The sequence below is a fragment of the Xenopus laevis genome, chromosome 3S, assembly GCF_017654675.1.
Source record: "Xenopus laevis strain J_2021 chromosome 3S, Xenopus_laevis_v10.1, whole genome shotgun sequence".
In the NCBI taxonomy this organism is placed as follows: Eukaryota; Metazoa; Chordata; class Amphibia; order Anura; family Pipidae; genus Xenopus; species Xenopus laevis.
In genome coordinates, this window is record NC_054376.1 from 38,799,806 (window position 1) to 38,821,299 (window position 21,494).

General features: G+C 39.2%; 1 protein-coding gene across 2 annotated transcripts in view; it reads left to right on the top strand.

Moving 5' to 3' along the window:
- Positions 1-21,494, top strand: part of adamts17.S (ADAM metallopeptidase with thrombospondin type 1 motif 17 S homeolog) — a 163,702-nt gene that overhangs the window by 76,431 nt on the left and 65,777 nt on the right. For both annotated transcript variants that reach the window (XM_018255276.2, XM_018255277.2), the window contains exons 9-12: positions 13,008-13,148; positions 14,476-14,626; positions 16,942-17,043; positions 18,470-18,615. In XM_018255276.2, coding sequence (XP_018110765.1) covers positions 13,008-13,148; positions 14,476-14,626; positions 16,942-17,043; positions 18,470-18,615 — 540 coding nt within the window. The remainder of the gene's footprint in view (positions 1-13,007; positions 13,149-14,475; positions 14,627-16,941; positions 17,044-18,469; positions 18,616-21,494) is intronic.

Consider the following 21,494-nt stretch of genomic DNA (forward strand, 5'->3'; position numbering starts at 1 on the left):
ATGTTCTCCCCCTGACAGCAATAGTACGAAAGTTATGTGCGACAAAAGCTAGTGACAGTCTCCCACTGAAGATCGTCAGATCGGCAATATATGCAGAGATATTATCTGCAGCCGATCTACTGAACGACCAAACGGCATGGCACGACTCATGTGGGGATACTCCACACGCGATCCAAACATCAGATCTTTGCATCTATGGCCAGTTTAATATTCCCTTTTCTTCACTTTCTGTTAAAAAAATAACACCGATTTGATACATTTTTCTTTATGGTTTAATTTGGAAAAAATGGGCAGTGTTCCCAGTGAATTTTTGTGTATAGAAATAAAAGCTATTATAAGGATTTTTTAAACACACTGCTATTATTCTGAACTGTATCTCTAACACTTTAGGGTTAGGTAAATATTATTAAAGGGCATGTAAAGTCTAAAATAGAATAAGGCTAGAAATGCTGTATTTTGTATATTAAATATAAACATGAACTTACTGCACCACAAGCCTAATTAAACAAATAATTTATGCTTTCAATGTTGGCTACAGGGGGTCACCATCTTGTAACTTTGTTAAACATCTTTGCAAGACTAAGACTGTGCACATGCTCAGTGTGGTCTGGGCTGCTTAGGGATCGTCATAAACAAAGCTGCTTGAGTTCTGCATGGCTGGGAAGTAAGGCGGGGGCTCCCCCTGCTGTTCATAAGTATGATTGTTTCCCTGCTCAGCAGTTAGGGACCATCTCACAATTCCTATCCACAGCAGTAAATGAAGGAATTTCACTGCATACAGTCAGGTTTCTTATAAAAACGGTACACATTTTTTAATTAAAGTATATTGGAGATAGGTTTCTTTTTCATTAAAGAATGTAAAAATGGGATTTTAATTTTTTGCCTTTACATGCCCTTTAAAGTAATTTATTTACCTACGTTTTTAGATATCCTTCTAAACGCCCTGATGTAAATTGGTCCAAAGGTTTTTCAAAGATTTGGGAGTATTTATCTGGATTCGGTGCACCCCTAGTTGTACAGCCAAGAAGTAGCAAAATAATAAATAAAGTTAATAAAGTTTTATTATGGCCACCAGCATTCCATTTATCTTGTCCGGGGCAGTCTCTTCACTGACTGTATGGCTGTATGTGGCTGGGTTAAGTACTCCTGTTTTCAACAGTTTGTTTGCTATGGGTAACTGGTGCAGTGCAACTCGTGTGTTAGTAAGCTACTCTCATGGCTTTTATGATTGCACAAAGAGCAGTCGTCAATATCCTAATCATCCACACCAGTAAGTCTTCTTTTTGCTGAATCTTTGAGCTTATATACTATATTGAACTTAAGAGCTCAAACAGTTTGGCTCAGAAAATGTATTTTTGAGCCAAATAATTGTAGTTTGATGTAGGTTATCAGGTAAATATTTTTTTAAAAATATTATGACACTCAGAGGTTTTTGTTATCTTTTCAGTTAGAGAGAAAGATGGCTGGCAGGCATCAGTACAAATAAGTGTTGTATTATTGGCTAGGAAGGAACTTGCAGACTGGGTTGAGACTGGCGCTATCAAATAAAATGGAAATGGGTTAGCATTAAACATAAAATCTGCTTAATTGTTATAGTAGCATTTGTTTCATAAAACATTTTAATTTCACTAGACGCTTCTCTATCAACAGAGTTATTAAATATTTTGGGAAATATTTTTGGTCTGTCAGTTTGTATCCGAAAACCTGAAGCATATCCACAGAAAAACATTTAACATCATAAACATCCTATGCAGTACTGGGTTTCCAAAGATAAGATTCCCAGGAATTCAAGATTGAGTTTCAGAGCTCAGGCCTCACTCTGAATACAGGAAAATTATAGCTCACAGAAATTCCAATTATACCCAGACAGAAATTCCTGTCCCACACATAACTGACAAAATCAAATTTGGAATTTACTTGGAAAAAGACTACCAAAAACTGAAATTCTGCTGATGCAGGAGACAGCTGCTGGTAACTGTTATTCTAGGGCCGATACTTGGGCTTTGCTGGGTTGACTTAGGGACAGAAGTGCCAGTGATATTTCTGAATGAACCGTCTAAAAGTTGCCTGAAGTTTCTTCGTTAGGCAACTTTGGATGAATTCAAAATGCCAAAGTGACTCAAATGTATGCATTACTGCTGGTGGGAAACATTTTTTCAGGAGGTTTTTTGCACAAATTTAACTTTGGGCAATAGTTCTCCCCTTGTATCTTTGCCCTAAATGTTTTCTGTAACTGATGATCAGTCCTGTACATTGGCTTGGAGCAATGCTAGCCTTCTCCTCCTTACAGAACAGCTTCATCTCAGAAGTTGGTGAGCTTCTTCGCTGCCAACTCCCCCTTCAGGTCATTCCAAAACCTTTCTGTGGCGACAAAAAAAAATTCAAAATGAATCCGTTAATAGTGCTGCTCCAGCAGAATTCTGCACTGAAATCCATTTCTCAAAAGAGCAAACAGATTTTTTTATATTTAATTTTGAAATCTGACATGGGGCTAGACATATTGTCAATTTCCCAGCTGCCCCAAGTCATGTGACTTGTGCTCTGATAAACTTCAATCACTCTTTACTGCTGTACTGCAAGTTGGAGTGATATCACCCCCTCCCTTTTTCCCCCCAGCAGCCAAACAAAAGAACAATGGGAAGGTAACCAGATAGCAGCTCCCTAACACAAGATAACAGCTGCCTGGTAGATCTAAGAACAACACTCAATAGTAAAAACCCATGTCCCACTGAGACACATTCAGTTACATTGAGAAGGAAAAACAGCAGCCTGCCAGAAAGCATTTCTCTCCTAAAGTGCAGGCACAAGTCACATGACCAGGGGCAGCTGGGAAATTGACAAAATGTCTAGCCCCATGTCAGATTTCATAATTGAATATAAAAAAAATCTGCTCTTTTGAGAAATGGATTTCAGTGCAGAATTCTGCTGGAGTAGCACTATTAACTGATGCGTTTGGAAAAAAACATGTTTTCTGATGACAGGATCCCTTTAACTTTCTTCTGTATCTGCTTGTTTGTAATTGTACTTGATATTTATTATAGTAAGCTGTAAAGAGCAGTAACCTATTTACCTAAATCAGGCAGTACCTGTATGTCATGTATATGTTTGTTTACACTATTTAATTGTAAAGTTCTCTGATGTGTTATTGCTTTATAAACTCATTGCTGGATTCATGCAAACAAACAATGGCAAGTTAGTGAATAGCTTGTGGCATCTTGAGCAAGACAATGGCACCTGTTTATAAAGATTAAAAAATGCTTTGTAGTTGAACAAATCATCAGTTCTTCTTGCGAACCTATTCATAAAACCGAATATTTGATTGATTGTAATTAGAAACTTTCTTATTTCAGTATGCTGAAGCTTATATTACATTTTCATTTTCGCAATAGAACCTCTTTGACCATCTTTGAGTGAATCTGTAAGCTGAGCCGGCAGCACTAAGGGTAAAAATCCACGGGCGATTTTAAGTGCGATAGCTTCCGATGCGCTGAGATGGATCGCAGGCGTCACGTCGGATGCGCCGAATATAAGGTAAGCAATAGGAATTTCAGACGTTGTCGCTGCGTGCATCCCTCACGACACAACTGTCGGATGAAGACACAACATGCAGCGTCCGCATCCGACAGTCGTGACATGTCGGATGCACGCAGCGATAACGTCCGACTTTCCTATTACTTACCTTAGATTTGGCGCATCCAATGTACGCCTGCGATTCTTCTCAGCGCGTTGGAACGCAGGCCAACTGAATGTCATACTCTCTGATTTTTACACGAACAGAGAAAACCTACATTGCAATGACAGTTAGCAAAGGATATTAGGATTTAAGCTCCTTGAAAGGGTTCATATATACACAGTGTCCCCCATAGAAGAGTCATTTATACTCGGGCCTAAAGATTGTGCCTTTTGTTTCATTGCTTTGACCACTTCTTTGGAAGCTTTTTAAGGGCAAGTAAGGATTTCATTGTACAGGTTTGGGATCTGTTATCTGAAACCAGTTATCCAAAAAGTTCAGAATTACGGAAAGGCTGCCTTCCATAGACTCCATTATAATCAAATAATCCAAATCTTTAAAAATTATGTACTTTTTCTCTGTAATAATAAAACAGAACCTTGTACTTGATCCAAACTTAGATATAATTAATCCTTATTAGAAGCAAAACCAGCCTATTGGGTATTATTTGTTTATGTGATTTTCTAGCAGACTTAAGGTTTGAAGATTCAAATTACGGAAAGATCTGTTATCCAGAAAACCCAAGGTCCCGAGCATTCTGGATAACAGGTCCCATACCTGCATATATAGAAATGTGAAGAATGTGCCTTGAATGCATGTCTAGATGTTAGCAAATAGTTTGCATGTGTATATAAACCTGACTTTGTTGTGACAATGACTGAAATATATGGAAATCCCATGTCCCATGCTGATTGCATCTCATTTATGCTTGATAGTACAGGCTGAACCTGATACCACTTAATGAAGTGGGAAAGTTATCCAGCTGAGTAGGGGCAAGTCTGTCTGACTGATGGGAGCTTTTACAGAATATATACGAAGGGTCAAGTTGTTCTTTAAAAATCATGCACCATATCCAGATGTCCAGCTACTGGAGACAGCGTTAGTAGGTTATACGTGATATAGTGGGAGTTACGAGATGTTCTTCATTCAGTTACATTTTTATCTTGTGTTTAAGACCTGCATGGCCAGTTTAACACATTAACACTTAGGGGCACATTTACTTAGCTCGAGTGAAGGATTCAAATTTCTAAGTTTTTTTTTTGGCTACTTCGACCACTGAATTGGCTACTTCGACCTTCGACTACGACTTTGAATCGAATGATTCGACTAAAAATCTTTCGACTATTCGACCATTCGATAGTCGAAGTACTGTCTCTTTAAAAAAAAACACTTTGACTACCTACTTCGTCACCTAAAACCTACCGAGCACCAATGTTAGCCTATGGGGACCTTCCCCATAAGCTTTCTAAGCTTTTTTTGATCGAAGGAAAATCCTTAGATCGATGGATTAAAATCCTTCGAATCGTTCGATTCGAAGGATTTAATCGTTCGATCGATCGATTTTTCGATTGTCGGTATTCGACCAATAGTAAATGTGCCCCATAGAGGTCAACTGACTTCAATTAGTTTTCGAGACAAACAAAAAAACAAACAAAAAAACAGCAACAACATATTTCCAGGATTTTCAAGGAAAAAAAGTCACCAGTCAGAATCATTGTGTTCCATTAATTTTCAATGTCGATGAAATTCTTGAATTATTTTACGAAACTGGTAAAATAAATGGATAAAGTTGAGAAATTGGCCCCAGAGTGTACAGTATTTATGTTTCTGTCCCAATGCATTTTTAATGTAGATCACAAAAGTATGTATGTTATCATGATCAACCAAAGAAGCCAAATCCTGATTGTATAGTGACCCTCACCAAAAGTCTTTTTAAGGGGAAATAAAGTCTTTCAGCAGGTTTTGTTGTGTTTATTAATGCTTTGGCCTTCAGTGCCGTTTATAGTATATTGCATAACAGCCATATGAAAGGACAAACATTAAAGTCATACTGACACTAAAATTTTCTATTCGAAATATTAAATATCAAAAACTGAAAAAAATTTCTGAACACTACTCCGACCAAATCTGCACTGACTTTTCTCCCCTATTTATTTATACATTTTCACAAGTTTTTCTTGTGCGAAAAAGTTACAATAAAATTGTAAAAAAAATTCCAGATCCTACAATCTTTCACTTGAAAACTACGATTTTTTTTTTAGTAAAATTGTCCTATGTTTTCTTCGGTAGACCAGAGCAATTTAGAAAATCTTCCAATTGTTAACGGGACATCTGCCATTGACTTTTAAATGTTCTCATCCGGTCGGAATTGGAGTACTTTTTTCATCTGATTTTTAACACTATCTGTCTTTATTAAAATCATAAAAAATTTAGATTTTTTTTCCCCCCCGAAAGAATTGTATTTTCCTCTTTAAAAGTCTGACTAGAAAAAATCAGAGCTTAATAAATAACCGCCTAAAAGTCACCTATAGGTCATGGTGATCGTTTTTGTACGGATATGTCTGTTTTTGTAAGTAATTACAAAGTAATTACTTGAAGTTCCTAAACCTGACTGCTTTGCCAACCTAACTGTCCCTTTCTAACCTATGGTATCCCAAAACCCAGAACAAACCCAAAGGTCCTGGTCTTGGCTCACGCTTCCGCCTATAGTAGCCGCCTTTGGCTTCAGGAGGAGCTCTCCACTACTCAAGTGCCTCCAGGTCTTAAAGTGAGAGGACCAGGGAGAACGTACTGGGCAGGCAAGGGAACTGTAACGTATACAAGAGTATGGGGAACAGAGAGTGAAGTTGTGGAACAAGATGTGACAGTACCAACCAGACAGTGCAGTACAGAATCAGAAGCCAGGAGCGTAGTCAAGATAAACAGGCAAGGGTCAAAACCAATTGATAACACGGTACAAAGTCAGGATCCAGAAGAGTGGTCAAACAGGCATGGGTCGGTTCAGGCAGCTTAATCAAACAAGAATTGCATCAGGAAATAGATCTATGTTGGGCAATTAGTCCATGAGAGTAGAGGGTATAATAGCCAGACTAATAATGACTTAAGGTGGCCATACAGGGGCCGATAAAAGATGCCGACAGACCGAGTAGGCAGCTTATTGGCCCGTGTATGGGCCCCCCCCCTGTATTGGCCAGATCTCGATCGAATGGGACAAAAAATCCCGTCGGATCGCGGCCGCATCTGTTCGTTGATGCGGTCCCACAATCCGACCGCCCGTTCCCATTCATTAGGATCCGATCGTTGGGCCCTAGGGCCCACTATCGGATCAGCCCAGCATATCGGAGAGAGATCCACTCGTTTGGCGACATCGCCAAACGAGCGGATCTCTCCGTATATGGCCACCTTTACTCAGATCACCTGCAGCCAGATTGACAACAGATGAAACAAGCCTTGCTGACTTATAGTCACAACGCATAGCCATAGGAGTGAACCAGGGCCATAGCTGTCTGCTCACATAGTGCAGTGATAATGCCGACAGCACAAGAACACCAGGTCCCTCCAGGCAGGTTATTTTACCCTTCTTAACCTGTCAGTTAGAGTTTCTAATGTGAACGCACTACTGCTGAACAAATATGGCAGCATCCTCATAGAGGAACATGGGGGTAAGAAATGTAATGTAAAAGCATCAGGCAAATTTTTTCAAAACTATGAATAGCATTTAAAGACAATGTTATGATAGAAATTAAAAAAAGGTTATTTTCTGATCCCTTGTTATAATTGGCTCTATTAAAGTCAAACATGAAACCCCTGTACAGATGCTGCACTACAACTCCTATTTCCTCTGCATCCTTTTAGTAGATGCCAAGAGAAATCTGCAAAAGATAGGGATTTAAGAAATTCCATATTTTTTATTTTCATGGGAAAGAAAGAGAAACACAACAAAACACTGATCACTTTTGCCTCAAGACAAACGCAAAAAGAAAATTCACACTCTAATATGGCAATCAGTTTTCTCTCTTGGATGCACATTTACCCATGTTTAAATAAATTCATTTAACCCCTAGTTTGGAATCATTTTTAAAGGTATTCACTTTATCTGCCAACACAACGTCCCCTGCCATAGAATTCCATAATATTATTAGTTTTGCTGTAAGTGGCTGTTTCTGTTGCTTTTTCTAATCTTGTGCTAATCTTACTCTGTATGTCTTTCTGGGGCTCACTATTTATCAGGTCGGTCTGTTCACAAATGGCTACAGTGACATTATTTTTATTTTTTGCACTTGTTTGGCCCATGATTTAATGCATTGCTTACTGATGCAGCTAGCACGGGAGAGATTATGCAGACCAATGTGTTGTCCAACTGAATTTTGTCACATACGTACATTATTTAAAGTCCCAGTTCAATCTAGTTAAAGGGCATTGCAATGGATACATATAATGGTGCCAGCACTCAGGACACACTAAACTTAACCAGTAAGATGGTTAAAAATCGTATACAATTACGAGGTGATAATAAAATTGTTGTCATCCGTATGTCTCAGAAATCCTTCCAAAACACAAACAAAAATGGCCAGGGTTTATACATTTTCTGTATCTGGTACATTTTCAAATTTTGTAACAATAATAATCACCACCCCTTACTGCAGCAGTAAAAATAAGTATTGAACACGTCAATGTTTTTCTCAGCAGATGACAGTAACAACCCAAGTAATCCACACATACAAAGAACTCAAGACAAATAAGTGCATAAATAAAGTTATGTGTAGTACAGCGGAATGACACAGGGAATAAATATTGAACAAATGAAAGAAAAAAGGCATGGAAAGCCAAGAAACCTGCTGAAATCTGTCTGTATTTAGAAACAATCCTGTCCCCTATCAGTTCAAATTAATATCAGCTGCTTTAGTCTGAATTGATGACCTATAAAAAGGTTTCTCATTACCAAAGTATCACACAAGAAGCATCTCATTAAGAGTAAAAGGAAAGAGATCTCTCAAGACCTTCACAACCTTATTGTTGCAAAACATACTGATGACATTGGTTACAGATGGATTTCTAAGCTTCTGAATGTTCCAGTAGGCTCCATTGGGGCCATAATCCGGAAGTGGAAAGAACATCATTTCACCCTAAACCAGCCACAACCAGGTGCTCCTCACAAGGTTTCTGACAGAGGAGTCAAAAGAATAAGCAGAAGAGTTGTCCAAGAGCCAAGGATCATTAGCGGAGAGCTTCAGAAAGACCTTGAATTAGCAGGTACAGTTGTTTCAAAGAAAACCATAAGTAATCCCCACTCAACCAACATGGCCTCTATGCACGATCACTGCGTAAGACTCCACTGCTGAAAAAAACCGCATGCTGAAGCTCATTTAACGGAAAACTATACCCTTGTTTAGGTACTGTCTTAAATCATGTATTTAAGTGAAAGCATCCCATAACATGCATGTATTTGCATTAGGTATACACCGAATCCAGGATTTGGTTCGGGATTCGGCCAGGATTTGGCCCTTTTCAGCAGGATTTGGATTCGGCCGAATCCTTCTGCCCGTCCGAAACGAAACCTAATTTGCATATGTAAATTAGGGGCGGGGTGGGAAATCACGTGACTTTTTGTCCCAAAACAAGGAAGTAAAAAAAATTTCCCCTTCCCACCCCTAATTTGCATATGCAAGTTAGGATTCTGTTGGGTATTCGGCCGTATCTTTCACAAAGGATTCAGGGGTTCGGCCGAATCCAAAATAGTGGATTCGTTGCATCCCTAATTTGCATTTACTTACATAGAAAACATAAAACATACACCTAAGTAAGAGCATCTGTCACAGCTCTTATTAAATAGAAATTTGCCATTTTATGAATTTAAAACACTGTATCCAAAGGATGTGAGGATCTCCAAAAATAAAGAGACAAATATAAAAAGTAGAAAAATTTATTAGGACATGAAGACCTAACGCGTTTCGTGCCTATAGGGGCACTTACTCATAGGCTCCTATAGGCACGAAACGCGTTAGGTCTTCATGTCCTAATACATTTTTCTACTTTTTATATTTGTCTCTTTATTTTTGGAGATCCTCACATCCTTTGGATACAGTGTTTTTGTTTTTTGCACCTTGGGACTGAGGTGAACTGTGAGTGTTTTCTCCTTATTATTTTTTCTATTATATATTTTTGTATCTTTACTCATTTAACATTCATTTGCTGAGTGGTACCATAGATATTTTTTATGTGGCAGTAGCACAAACCAAAGTATTTTCATTTTATGAATTTAGCCCAACTCTCTGAATGGTACGATTCACCGTGCTCGTACCTGTTGGGAAAGAAGGGAGTGAAGTTTTACTTCAAGCAGGAGTTTATGGTCATGCACATTTCCCTGATTGAGTGTTACCGCCTGACATCACCAAAGCTTGACGCTTTCTTCGTAAGAAAAAAACACGAGGGATGATGTGAAAATGATTTTGCCACTGGGAGCAGACTAACCAATGGAGCAGATGGTGAAAGATGGCAGTCCTCATCAGCTGCACAATAACTGCAAGGGCAGGGTTTTGTATATGTGCTGCAGATGTTTGCTGAATTGCTGGGCATATGCGAGTGTGCACCCCATAGGAAGGTGTTCACTGGCAAGATTCAACTCTTTGGATGTCATTGCACACACCATGTTTGGAGGAAAAATGGCACTGCACATCACCCCAAAAACACCATACCAACAGTGACGTTTGGAGGTGGAAACATCATGATGTGGGGCTGTTTTTCAGCATATGGTACTGGCAGACTTCATATAATTGAAGGAAGGATGAATGGAGAAATGTACTGGGACATTCTTGATAAGAATCTGCTGCCATCAACCAGGATGTTGACGATGAAACAAGGGAGGCATTTCGAGCAAGACATTGATCCCAAACACACAGCCAAGGAAACTAAAGCTGCTAGAATGGCCCAGTCAATCACCTGTCTTGAATCCAAATGAAAATCTATGGAAAGATCTGAAGATCAGAGTTCATTGAAGAGACCCCCGGAACGTTCAAGATTTAAAGAAGGTTTTTGTAGAAGCAATGCACACGACTATGTGACAGTAGCCCTACTAGAAATATATTCACTGAGAAAAAAGTTGATGTGTTCCATACTTATTTTCCCTGCTGTGTATCAATACAGGCACTTATTTAAGTATGTATGCCGAGCATATCATGATCAATGTATGTATTGAAATATAGTCACAAACCAACTGGTTGTCTTCAACAAGATAAAAGAACCCACCTTGTTAATTAAATTTGTCTATTAAAAACATCACATACAGGCTCTTAATGCTTCCATCACTCTTTCTGTCGAAAGGGGAGGGATGTAATAAAATGCATCTAAATTTAATTTTTTTTTAATGAAATCCTGTTATTTTTATTATCCTTTTAATGCAAGTATTGATGAGTAGCAACGATTTCTTCTGTTGTTTTGCCAGAGGATGTTTTCTATGGTTAATGAGATTTGTACCCAGCACTTATATTATAAATAAAGCTTCATAAAGTTCAGCAGTATCTTGAATAAGACAATATTCCTTTCTTTTCCAATTATATTTATTAGCATTTGTACAGACAATATTCCTATTCATCATTTAAGTCATTGAACAGTTTTCATAAAAATAATCTTATGAAATAAATCAAGAGTTTTTCTTAAAGTAACACGCTTTTAGGGTTTTCGCCAAACTGGATCTAAATCCTGCAAAAAATGTTCTATGATTTGGCTCATTGCTACTATTTATTTCAATACCATATTATTATACTTTCCCAGGAAGGAGAGGAGGTCACCCTTCCCTGACTGGTTACATATAGGAAACCCACAGTTCTTACCACCTCTCTAATTATCACTGCACAGTTCTGTTTTGCGAAAGTAATGTCTGATTCTTAAATCCAACCTTACCACTTGAGTCTTTGATTCTAAATAGGGCCCTATGGGAAAGATATGAAAAGCATGTGCTGCACTTTCATCCAGCCTCTTACTACGAAACACTGTGGAACGCTTGGGGAAAAAAAGATGGTGTTCTTAGGAAATGATCCCCATTCACAGAAGATGTTTGAGGATCAGGAATACTGTACTAATGGAGGAATGTAATAAAAGTCGTAAAGAGCAAAACAATTTGCACAAATAAGAAGAATAATTACCATTTCACAATGTAATATTCTTCCTTAAACTGTTAATGCACTGCAAATTTTAACTGTGCGTTGCCCACTTTTAAGTGTCGTAATCTTCTGGAGCAAACATAACTTTTTCAGTAAGAAGTTTTATTCGCTCAAAGGCATAACTTTTCGCATTACAAAGATTTTTTCCATTACTGATTTTTATTACATTCCTCATAAGTGTCTTGTGCTAGGCAAAACATGACATGTAGGGGCAAATTCACTAACCTGCGGAGTTGCGCTAGCACAGGCTTCGCCGCACTTCGCAAGGCGAATTCACTAAAATCCGAAGTTGCGCTCAGGGAGGCGAACGGTTGCACTAGCGTTAATTCGTCAAGGAAAGCGCAGTTAAGCTAGCAATGCCTAATTTGCACGCGGCGCCAAGTTAAAGTACAATGGACGTATATGTAGCAGCAAATACATTACACTACACAAGTCTGGGAAAGCTTCATAAAATAAAATAGAGTTGTTATTTTGCCCTATATATGTGCCCACTGTATAGTTTAGGTGCCATATGTTAGGAAATGTAGGGGGGAAGGAGGGTACCCCTAAAAAAATGTACGATCTTTTTCAGCCTATCACCCTTAAAAAAGGAAAAGACGCCAGCGTTATTTGGGACTTAGAAAAAATTTCAACTTTTTTTGAAGCAATCCCTATCTACTCAATTGCACTTTGCCTGGTCTGAGGTGGCGAAGGCAAGTCTGGTGCAAGAGGTAACGTTCAGTAAAATACGCAAGTTAGTGAATTAGCATAGTTACGTCCCTTCGCCATAGCGCAACTCCGCCTGGTGTAAGGGTGCGAACTAGCGCCAGAATAGGTCCACTTCACTAGCGAATTTACGCCAGCACCTGTTAGTAAATCGGCGAAGTAACGCCTAGCGTTAGGCGCTTCGCGCTTTAGTGAATTTGCCCCGTAGTGGGTAAAACAATTAGGTCCATGTCCCCTGGAGTCATAGGCATCATTTATACTCGGATATGTAGCAAAGACAGGGCCAACCGGCACTCAGACGCATCCACAGGACCAGAGAAAATCATTTTAAAAAATATATTTTTATTTGTACAAAGTTTAAAAAATGTATATCTCCATCCGCCCTACGCGTTTCGCACCCACTCAGGGCACTTAGTCATGGGCTCAAACTTGAGCAGTGATAGGCTAGAGGAAAATCATCTTGTTAATCTAAAATTCCCAACATTAGGCTGACCGTGGGTTGCAGGGTGTTGTTGTTAATCAACATCTGCTTTATCTCTCTTGCACAAATGTTCAGTGTTCTAAAGAGATTATTATAAGGTGAAATAATGCATTGAGCATGCTAGACCCCTCTTTTTATTTGTTTTCTTTAGTATGGGAATGAGCCATGATGATGACCACCCATCCTGTGCTGGACGTTCACACATAATGTCTGGTGAATGGGTGAAAGGTCGGAACCCTAGTGATCTTTCTTGGTCCACCTGCAGCCGGGATGATCTGGAGAACTTCCTGAAGTAAGTAGAATAATAACAGAGACCAGTAGGGCAAATCATTTGAGAATGTATTTCAGTACACAGTGAAATATGTTCCTGGGTGCAGTCCAATGTGATGGTAGTCTCCACTAATAAAATAACCGAACTGTTTGTAGATAAGACCTGCGAGTGCGGATCATATATATGATCCAAAATAGAAAAACAGTAAAATTTAGTTCCCAAGAGGGATGGTTTTCTATATTGGATCATGTTGAACTGCAATGCAGCACCCAGGCAGTAATAGTAAAAATCTATTATTATTCATTTATTAAGGCTAGAGTGCAGTTGATTTTACCTCTGCAAAATGTAGGCAGCTTGGCTACATGAAGTGGTCCGGGTGGCCAGTAACCCTGGCCCTCCAAGTATGACTCATTAGATGAAAACATAATCTAAAATAGGTTGAGAAAAGACACACATCCACCAAGTTCAACCCAACAAAAATGCTGGAACAATTTTAAAACAGCTATATCTCTTGAATAGGCTGGCACACTGTTAGCCACTTAAAGGAGAAGGAAAGGCTAAAATTAAGTAAGCTTTATCATAAAGGTCTATATAAATACACCAGTAAACCCTCAAAGTAGAGTCCTCTGTCAAAAGAAACACAGCATTTCTTTCCCTTTATTGTGTATACATGGGCTTTTGTATCAGACTTCCTGTTTTCAGTTTAAACCTCCAGGGCTAGGGTTTGAGCATGCTTAGTTTGCTCCTCTCTTCCTCCCTCCCTGCTGTAATCTGTAATCAGAGCTATGAGCGAGCAGGGAGTGACTCAGGCAGGAAGTGATGTCACACCAAGCGAATATGGCAGCTGCTATCCTAAACACACAGAGAGAACTTCTAGAGCTGTTTGCTCAGATATTGTAAAGCATTCTGTAGAATAAATATAGTGTTATTGCTTGCACTATTGTGGCTAATCTATTGGCAACAAACTGCTTCGCTAGCTTTCATTCTCCTTTAAGGGTAACAGAGGTTCTACACAGGATTCATCTACAAATAGTTTACCCTTTGTTATATGCTACTGTTCCATGCTCAATGTGCAGACGTCTTCTGGTTTTGAGGAGCCACCAAGCTGTTCACAGTGAGCACCTATAGCAGCTCAGGCATTGTACTGTATATGTAGTGCTAATGACACAATGGAGAGGGGTACAGCAATATTGGAACAGTGCATACTGGTGTACAGTGGATCCCTGATCATAAAGGGCATCATTTGTAGCCTAAAATGTTGTCTGGCTTTTAGCGATTACATGTGTAATTAACCTAATCTGGCTTCTATATCTAGTATTAACATTGACTCGTTTCTCTTTCTGCCCAGGTCCAAGGTGAGTTTGTGCCTCCTTGTGACCGACCCACGCAGTCATTATGCTGTCAGGCTTCCCCACAAACTCCCGGGAATGCATTACAGTGCCAGCGAGCAGTGTCAGATCCTGTTTGGCAGCAATGCCACTTTCTGCAAAAATATGGAGGTAAGACAAAAGGAAGCTTAATCTAAGCAAGATCAGCAGTCCCATATATTCATAGCAGTATTACAGCACGGCCTAGTCAATGGTTTAAGAACTTTCCGCTGCAAAGCTCAGACATGTACTTGCTTCACATCCACAAACCAATCAGTCAGTGCTGTCCATATTCAGTAACGGGATTTTTGGAAGACACTTAAGTATATACAGAATGGGAGTTCTTATTACACTTTGCTGTATAGGAACATTTTTTCTGGGCTCATTGCATTAAAGGAACGTTCTGATATGGTATGCTGAGGTCTGTCAATTTAAGCTCTATTCATAATGGGATTAACAATATATTTTAGCCTTCTCTTACTTATGACACAGTACTGTATGCAGCACATGAACACAGTGTTCCATAGGGTGTGGGTGTTGTTTAAAGGAAAACTATACCCCCCCCCAATAAATGTAAAAGGGGCAAATATTTGCTTAAATATATATTCCAGTTTGGTAAGATTCTTTAATATGACACTTACGGGCAGATTTATCAAGGGTCAAATGGAAAATTCGAAATTCTAATTTTTTGCGTTTTTTTAATGGTCAAAACTCTCAAATTTCACTAGTGAGTTATTCAAATCGATTCGAGCTTTTCAAAAATTTCGAATTAGATTTTTGAGATTTATCATGCTCTGGCCCTTTTGAGAACTCGAATTCGACTATTCACCACCTAACACCTGCCGAACTGCTGTTTAAGTCAATAGGAGACGTCCAGGGATCAATTTGATTAAGGGAGTTGCTCCCGAAACGCGTCAGGCGATGTTGGTTTGTGACCTGTTGCAATAAACCACCCTCTTCTTTTTTTACCTGAGTGCCGCCTTTCTATCATCTTGCATGATCAATTTGGAGTTGTTTGCTGCCTTCTTGACATTCAAGTTTTTTTCAGAGATAAAATTCGAATGGAGTTTTTAAAATTCCAATAGAATTTGAATCGAGTTGAAAAAAATAAGATTTTATTATAAAATTTCGATTGAATTAGAAATTCGACTCTTAGAGGCACATTTTTCAAAGGTCGAATTTCGAATTCATGCAATTTTTTTAAAACTCGCATAAATTCAAAATTCGACCAATTAAAATGTATTAATGAAATCGAATTTTCTCAGCTAGGACTAATTGAATGGACCCAAAAACCCGAATCTAATTAGCTTTGAATAAGAAAAACTCGAATCGAATTAAAAAAAACTCGATTCCAGTTTTTTTCTCCGAAAAAAACCCTCAAATGTCAGGAAGGCAGCAAACAACTCCAAATTGATCCCTGGACCTCTCCCATTGACTTTCACCTGGTTTAGAGGGATGGTTCACCTTTAAGGTAACTTTTATTTTACTTTTGTTATAGAACGACCAATTCTAAGCAACTTTTCAATTGGTTTCCATTTTTTTTATAGTTGTATAGTTATTTGCCTTTTTCTTCTGACTTTCAAATGGGTGTCGCAGACTCCCTTCTAAAAAAAACAAATGCTCTGTAAAGCTACAAAGGTATGTTATTGGTACTTTTTATTACTGATCCTTCTATTCAGTCCCTCTCCTATTCATATTCCCGTCTCTTACTCAAATCAATGCATGGTTGCTAGGGTAATTTGGACTTTAGTTAGAAGATTGCTTAAGATGCAAACTGAAATGCCTCTTAATATCATATAAACTATCTTTTGCTTAAGTATTCACTTATAGTTTTCCTTTAATTAAAGTTCTGTAGACCCAGTAGTTGGCTCGTAATAGGTGTTTGGCTGCAGGGAAACAGACACAGAAACTTGCTCTGCTGTTATTTCCTGCAATGTGCTTTGCATTTAACCTCCCACGTCACACTGATGTGCCACGACTCTCTACTATTCAAGAACCAATGAGACAACAAACACTGTTAATCCCACTCCTGCTTAGAAGGATACAGGGGAACATTTTCTGATAAAGATAAAATGTAGTGTTAATATGTTTCTACTTTCATAATTATTTCCAGTAGCTTCTGGCAAAAAGTTTTTCTTCCAAAACGGTTACTTTGAAGTTGGAAGTTAGTGGGATTATTACTGACACTTTAGGTAGGTGAATATCTACTTCAGCAGAGACATAAGAAAATATTGTTCTACATTCAATTCTTAAAGCCTATGTGTTGTCATGCACAAAGAATAGAACAAGGGATACTGTAGCTTGTAAACGTAGCAGGAGCTCCTGGGGATGAATATATTAACCTATAATAAAAACAATGACTTTGTGACTTGAAAAATACAAACTATTATCCACAAATATGCCTCTTTTTAAATGCAAAACATTTTCTGTTTTTTTTTTTGTTTTAGCATCTGATGTGTGCTGGACTTTGGTGTCTGGTGGAAGGAGATTCTTCCTGTAAGACTAAGCTGGACCCTCCTCTCGATGGCACAGAATGTGGTGCAGATAAGGTAAGCAGATCCGTATTCGGGAGGTTATTGCTTTAAAAAGTTCTTCATTTGCCAGATGACTAGTGAGGCTTTCAGTAAATGGATTGTTCTGTGATTTATCAGTGTGGTTTTAGACCTGAAAAATGTTCAGCACAAGATGGATAAGGGCTCCGTGTAGTTCACTTGTGTTAATGGATAGCAGGAAAATATATTTCATATTTAAAGGGATACTGTCATGGGAAAAAAAACAGCTCCAGCAGAATTCTACACTGAAATCCATTTCTCAAAAGAGCAAACAGATTTTTTTATATTCAATTTTGAAATCTGACATGGGGCTAGACATTTTGTCAATTTCCCAGCTGCCCCTGGTCATGTGACTTGTGCTCTGATAAACTTCAGTCACTCTTTACTGCTGTACTGAAAGTTGGAGTGATATCACCCCCCTCCCTTTCCCCCCCAGCAGCCAAACAACAGAACAATGGGAAGGTAACCAGATAACAGCTCCCTAACACAAGATAACAGCTGCCTGGTAGATCTAAGAACAACACTCAATAGTAAAAACCCATGTCTCACTGAGACACATTCAGTTACATTGAGAAGGAAAAACAGCAGCCTGCCAGAAAGCATTTCTCTCCTAAAGTGCAGGCACAAGTCACATGACCAGGGGCAGCTGGGAAATTGACAAAATGTCTAGCCCCATGTCAGATTTCAAAATTGAGTATAAAAAAATCTGTTTGCTCTTTTGTGAAATGGATTTCAGTGCAGAAGTCTGTTGGAGTAGTACTATTAACTGATGTGTTTTGAAAAAAACATGTTTTCTGATGACAGGATCCCTTTAAGAGGTAAGATGGACATACAAGTACATTTGGTAAAGCAGTTTGGCTGTTTTTGACCCTCCTGCCTGATCATCTGGGCATGCATGGCATCTCATGAAGTGGTTTGGAGAGACTGTCCTGTGATTCAGTCTGATCACAGTGTTTCAGTCCAGACTGTACATTTCATTTACTAATCTCCGTATGCAGGTCTGCCCAAACCAGATCATTGTCTACTTGGCTATGCATTTGAATACCCATCAGAATACTTGGCAGATAAGCCTTTTTTTTGTACAAAATCAAGTGATTGGTTACTGGTTACTCTTACTTGTAAGTAAATGTGGGAGGGGGGTGGCACAAAAGTGAAAGTATCGTATCACAACCCTGTATTGGTAATAAATTATTTGAGATGTATCATGGTATTTACCTGTGTTTTGATGTCTGCTGTCTGATTGAGGAGATAAAGAACCTGATGTGAACAAGGCAGGGGACAACCGCCAGGGCATTCTCGCTAATGTTCAATATACCAAACTCATTATTACTTGTGCCAGTTCTCTGCATGGTCCCACATCATTAGAATGGCTTTGTAATGTCCTCTTGGTCACTTTGGCTTATACAAAGGGTTTTTGTTACAGTGGTGCAGAGCTGGTGAGTGTGTGGGCAAGACGCCTATACCACAACACGTGGATGGAGACTGGAGTGCATGGAGTTCGTGGAGCATGTGCAGCAGGACGTGTGGCACGGGGGCTCGTTTCAGGCAGAGGAAGTGTGACAACCCTCCGTGAGTGCAGCCAACGCTAACATTACCTGTTCCTGTGGGTGATAGACTGACACTTGCATTTTGTTCCTTCTTTCTTCTTTGTTTTTTTCTCTGCCAACTCTGCTGAAATGTTGGGTTCTGCAACTGAAAAGAATATTGTGAAAGTCATAAATTTTCAACTTCTGCACTATTGTTAATCTACAGTTCTCTTTAATTTCTGCCACATAACATGCAAAATAGCACCATTTTTTAAAGGCACTTGTGTCTAAAGCCATTCCTTGCACTTGCACATATTAGTGAAAAGCAATAGGTGTCCCCCAATCTGTTCATAGTTACATAGTTAAAGTGAGTTGAAAAAAAGACCAAAAGCCTTCAAGTTCATCCCCTCCAAATGACCCTCAGTTCAGAAATATATACACACATTCATACCGACCTATCTATACTCTCACATATATAAACTATATCTATACTTAATGAAGATTACATAATCACACTAGCCTTTGAATATACTTGTTGAATAAATCACTCTTAACAAGGCATTAACAGAATCACAAGATCACACGGCAGTGAATTCCACAACCTCACTGTGAAGAACCAACTAAGCTGTTCAGATGAATCACGTGCAGTATAAAAACTAAATAAAAGAAGGGTGAGCTCCCCCGTGTAATCCTTTCTTAAAAGTGTCTTTATTAAAATGTATTGCACTTACAATTTTGACGAATATCAATGGCTCATCAGATAACAGTGTAACAATGATAATGAAGCCCCTGGATTACACGAGGGGAGCGAGCCCTTCCGTTTGTTGAAGAGGCAGTGCCCAGAGATTGATTGCGGCTATACTATTGGCAATTTGTAAATCAAACATTAACTTATAGACTAATCAGTTGAACTTTATATTTTTTTATTTTACTGCCTAATTATAGCATCCCCTTATTTTTTGATATAATCACGTGCAGTGTGTCTATAGATGCAGGAGACCCCTGGAGCTTGGTGGAGGTAGCTCCAGGGTTCTCACAACTACTTGTGTAGATACAGCATATTTGTGCCTAAACAGTTGGTGCAACAGTGACATTTTTTGCAAGGTTTCCAATAGCCCGTGGACTCCAACGGGTGAAAAAAAATAGTTGCGTGTCAAAAAAAAAAATTGTCGCCATATGCATTTGGCAAACTTATCGCCGTTTTGTGAATTTTCGGCAAAGTAAAACGGGTTTGATTCACCCATCACTAGCAGCCACTGTTTTGACACTAAAGGACGATGATAACCTGACAACAGCTTTAGCAAAATTGTGTCCAGTTCACTAAACTGAAGTGAAACCTTAGAGGGCACCAGTTGGGCAAAAATAGTATCTCCAACCAAAGGTGTGGCCTAATAGAGCCTGCACTCCGGTTGGGGGTAACAGTAGTTTTTTTTTTTTTTAAATTGCGCCCTGCCAGCGCTTGGCCACCAGCACCAGGAGGGAGCTCCCAGTACAAGCGACCATGTTGGGGCACGCACATGTGCTTAATGAGCGTATAACAAGCTTGAAAAAAAGGCTCTGTGTAGCTTGAAACGTTGCTTATCCAGGTCCAAATAAAGGCATTTTTACTCAAGAAAGTTTTGTGGTGCTGTACTTCAACCAATTTATGCAATAGGATTGGAAGGTGGCCATTCAGGGTATGTGCACCAGGACCCACAGACTTAAAGATTTGGGAGCTGATTCTACTAACCAAGCAGGGGATAATAGTTTTGCCCAACAGGTGCCCTTTAAACATAATTAGCTTAAAATACTTCAAATGAATATGTCCTTTTGTAAAGGGGCTCCCAGCAGAGACTAGGAGCCTGAACAGATGCATAAAATCCACTCCTGTCTCTCCTCTGATTTTTCTTTTTTCATATTTTGTGTCCCATCCCACCCTATTCCGGCCTTTTCCTTCCTATTCCCTTGCGTTTCATCTGTTTCATTTTCTGTCATTCTTTCTTTTTATGCTATTATTCTCATCCCCTCTTCTGCTCATTCGTTCCCTCGTCTACCCCCATGAGCCCTGTCTGCGTCTCTCCCTCCCTTCTTTTTAGTCTTTCTTTCTGTATTCCCTTTCCCAGATGTCTGTCTTCTCTCCCTCAGCTGGCACAGAAGAGGTATAAGTGGAGGCTGTAGTCGGCTGCAGGCATGTAACTATGTGGTGCATCAGATTAGAAGAGCAAATGCTATAACAGTGCAAGTGTAAACCATAGCAGTGTGTGCAGAGAACTCCTCATCTTCCAGATGGCCTCATCATAAAAATAACAGAGATGTTTGCTTTCAGTGTTTAGAGAAAATAAGGGCTTGTTGCTGGCAGCATCACCCTCACACTTGTCTGTGCCAAGCCTGGAAGGGAAAATGAGGTGGTTGATGTGACCATTCCAAGTACACATTGACTGTATCTTGTAGCTGGAGAGTGCTTAAAGCTCAGATCCTTTGCAGGCTGAATACACTAGTCAATGCATGGACTGCCACATCCAGATTTTTACCATTGGCTTGGAACACTGGGACTTTATTTTATAGAATATAGATTCTTGGTATCTTCCTGGGTTACTCCACAAAGGCTTTGTATTATGAGGCAGGTAAGCTGGTGGGCCCCATTGCAAAACTTTTTTAGGGTCTTTCATCGCCCAGTACAAGGTGAAAAATTTTTTTTTTTCAAAATGAATCAGTTAATAGCGCTGCTCCAGCAGAATTCTGCTCTGAAATCCATTTCTCAAAAGAGCAAACAGATTTTTTAATATTCAATTTTGAAATCTGACATGGGGCTAGACATTTTGTCAATTTCCCAGTTGCCCCAAGTCATGTGACTTGTGCTCTGATAAACTTCAATCACTCTTTACTGCTGTACTGCAAGTTGGAGTGATTATCGCCCCTTTCCTCCCCCCCCAGCAGCCAAAT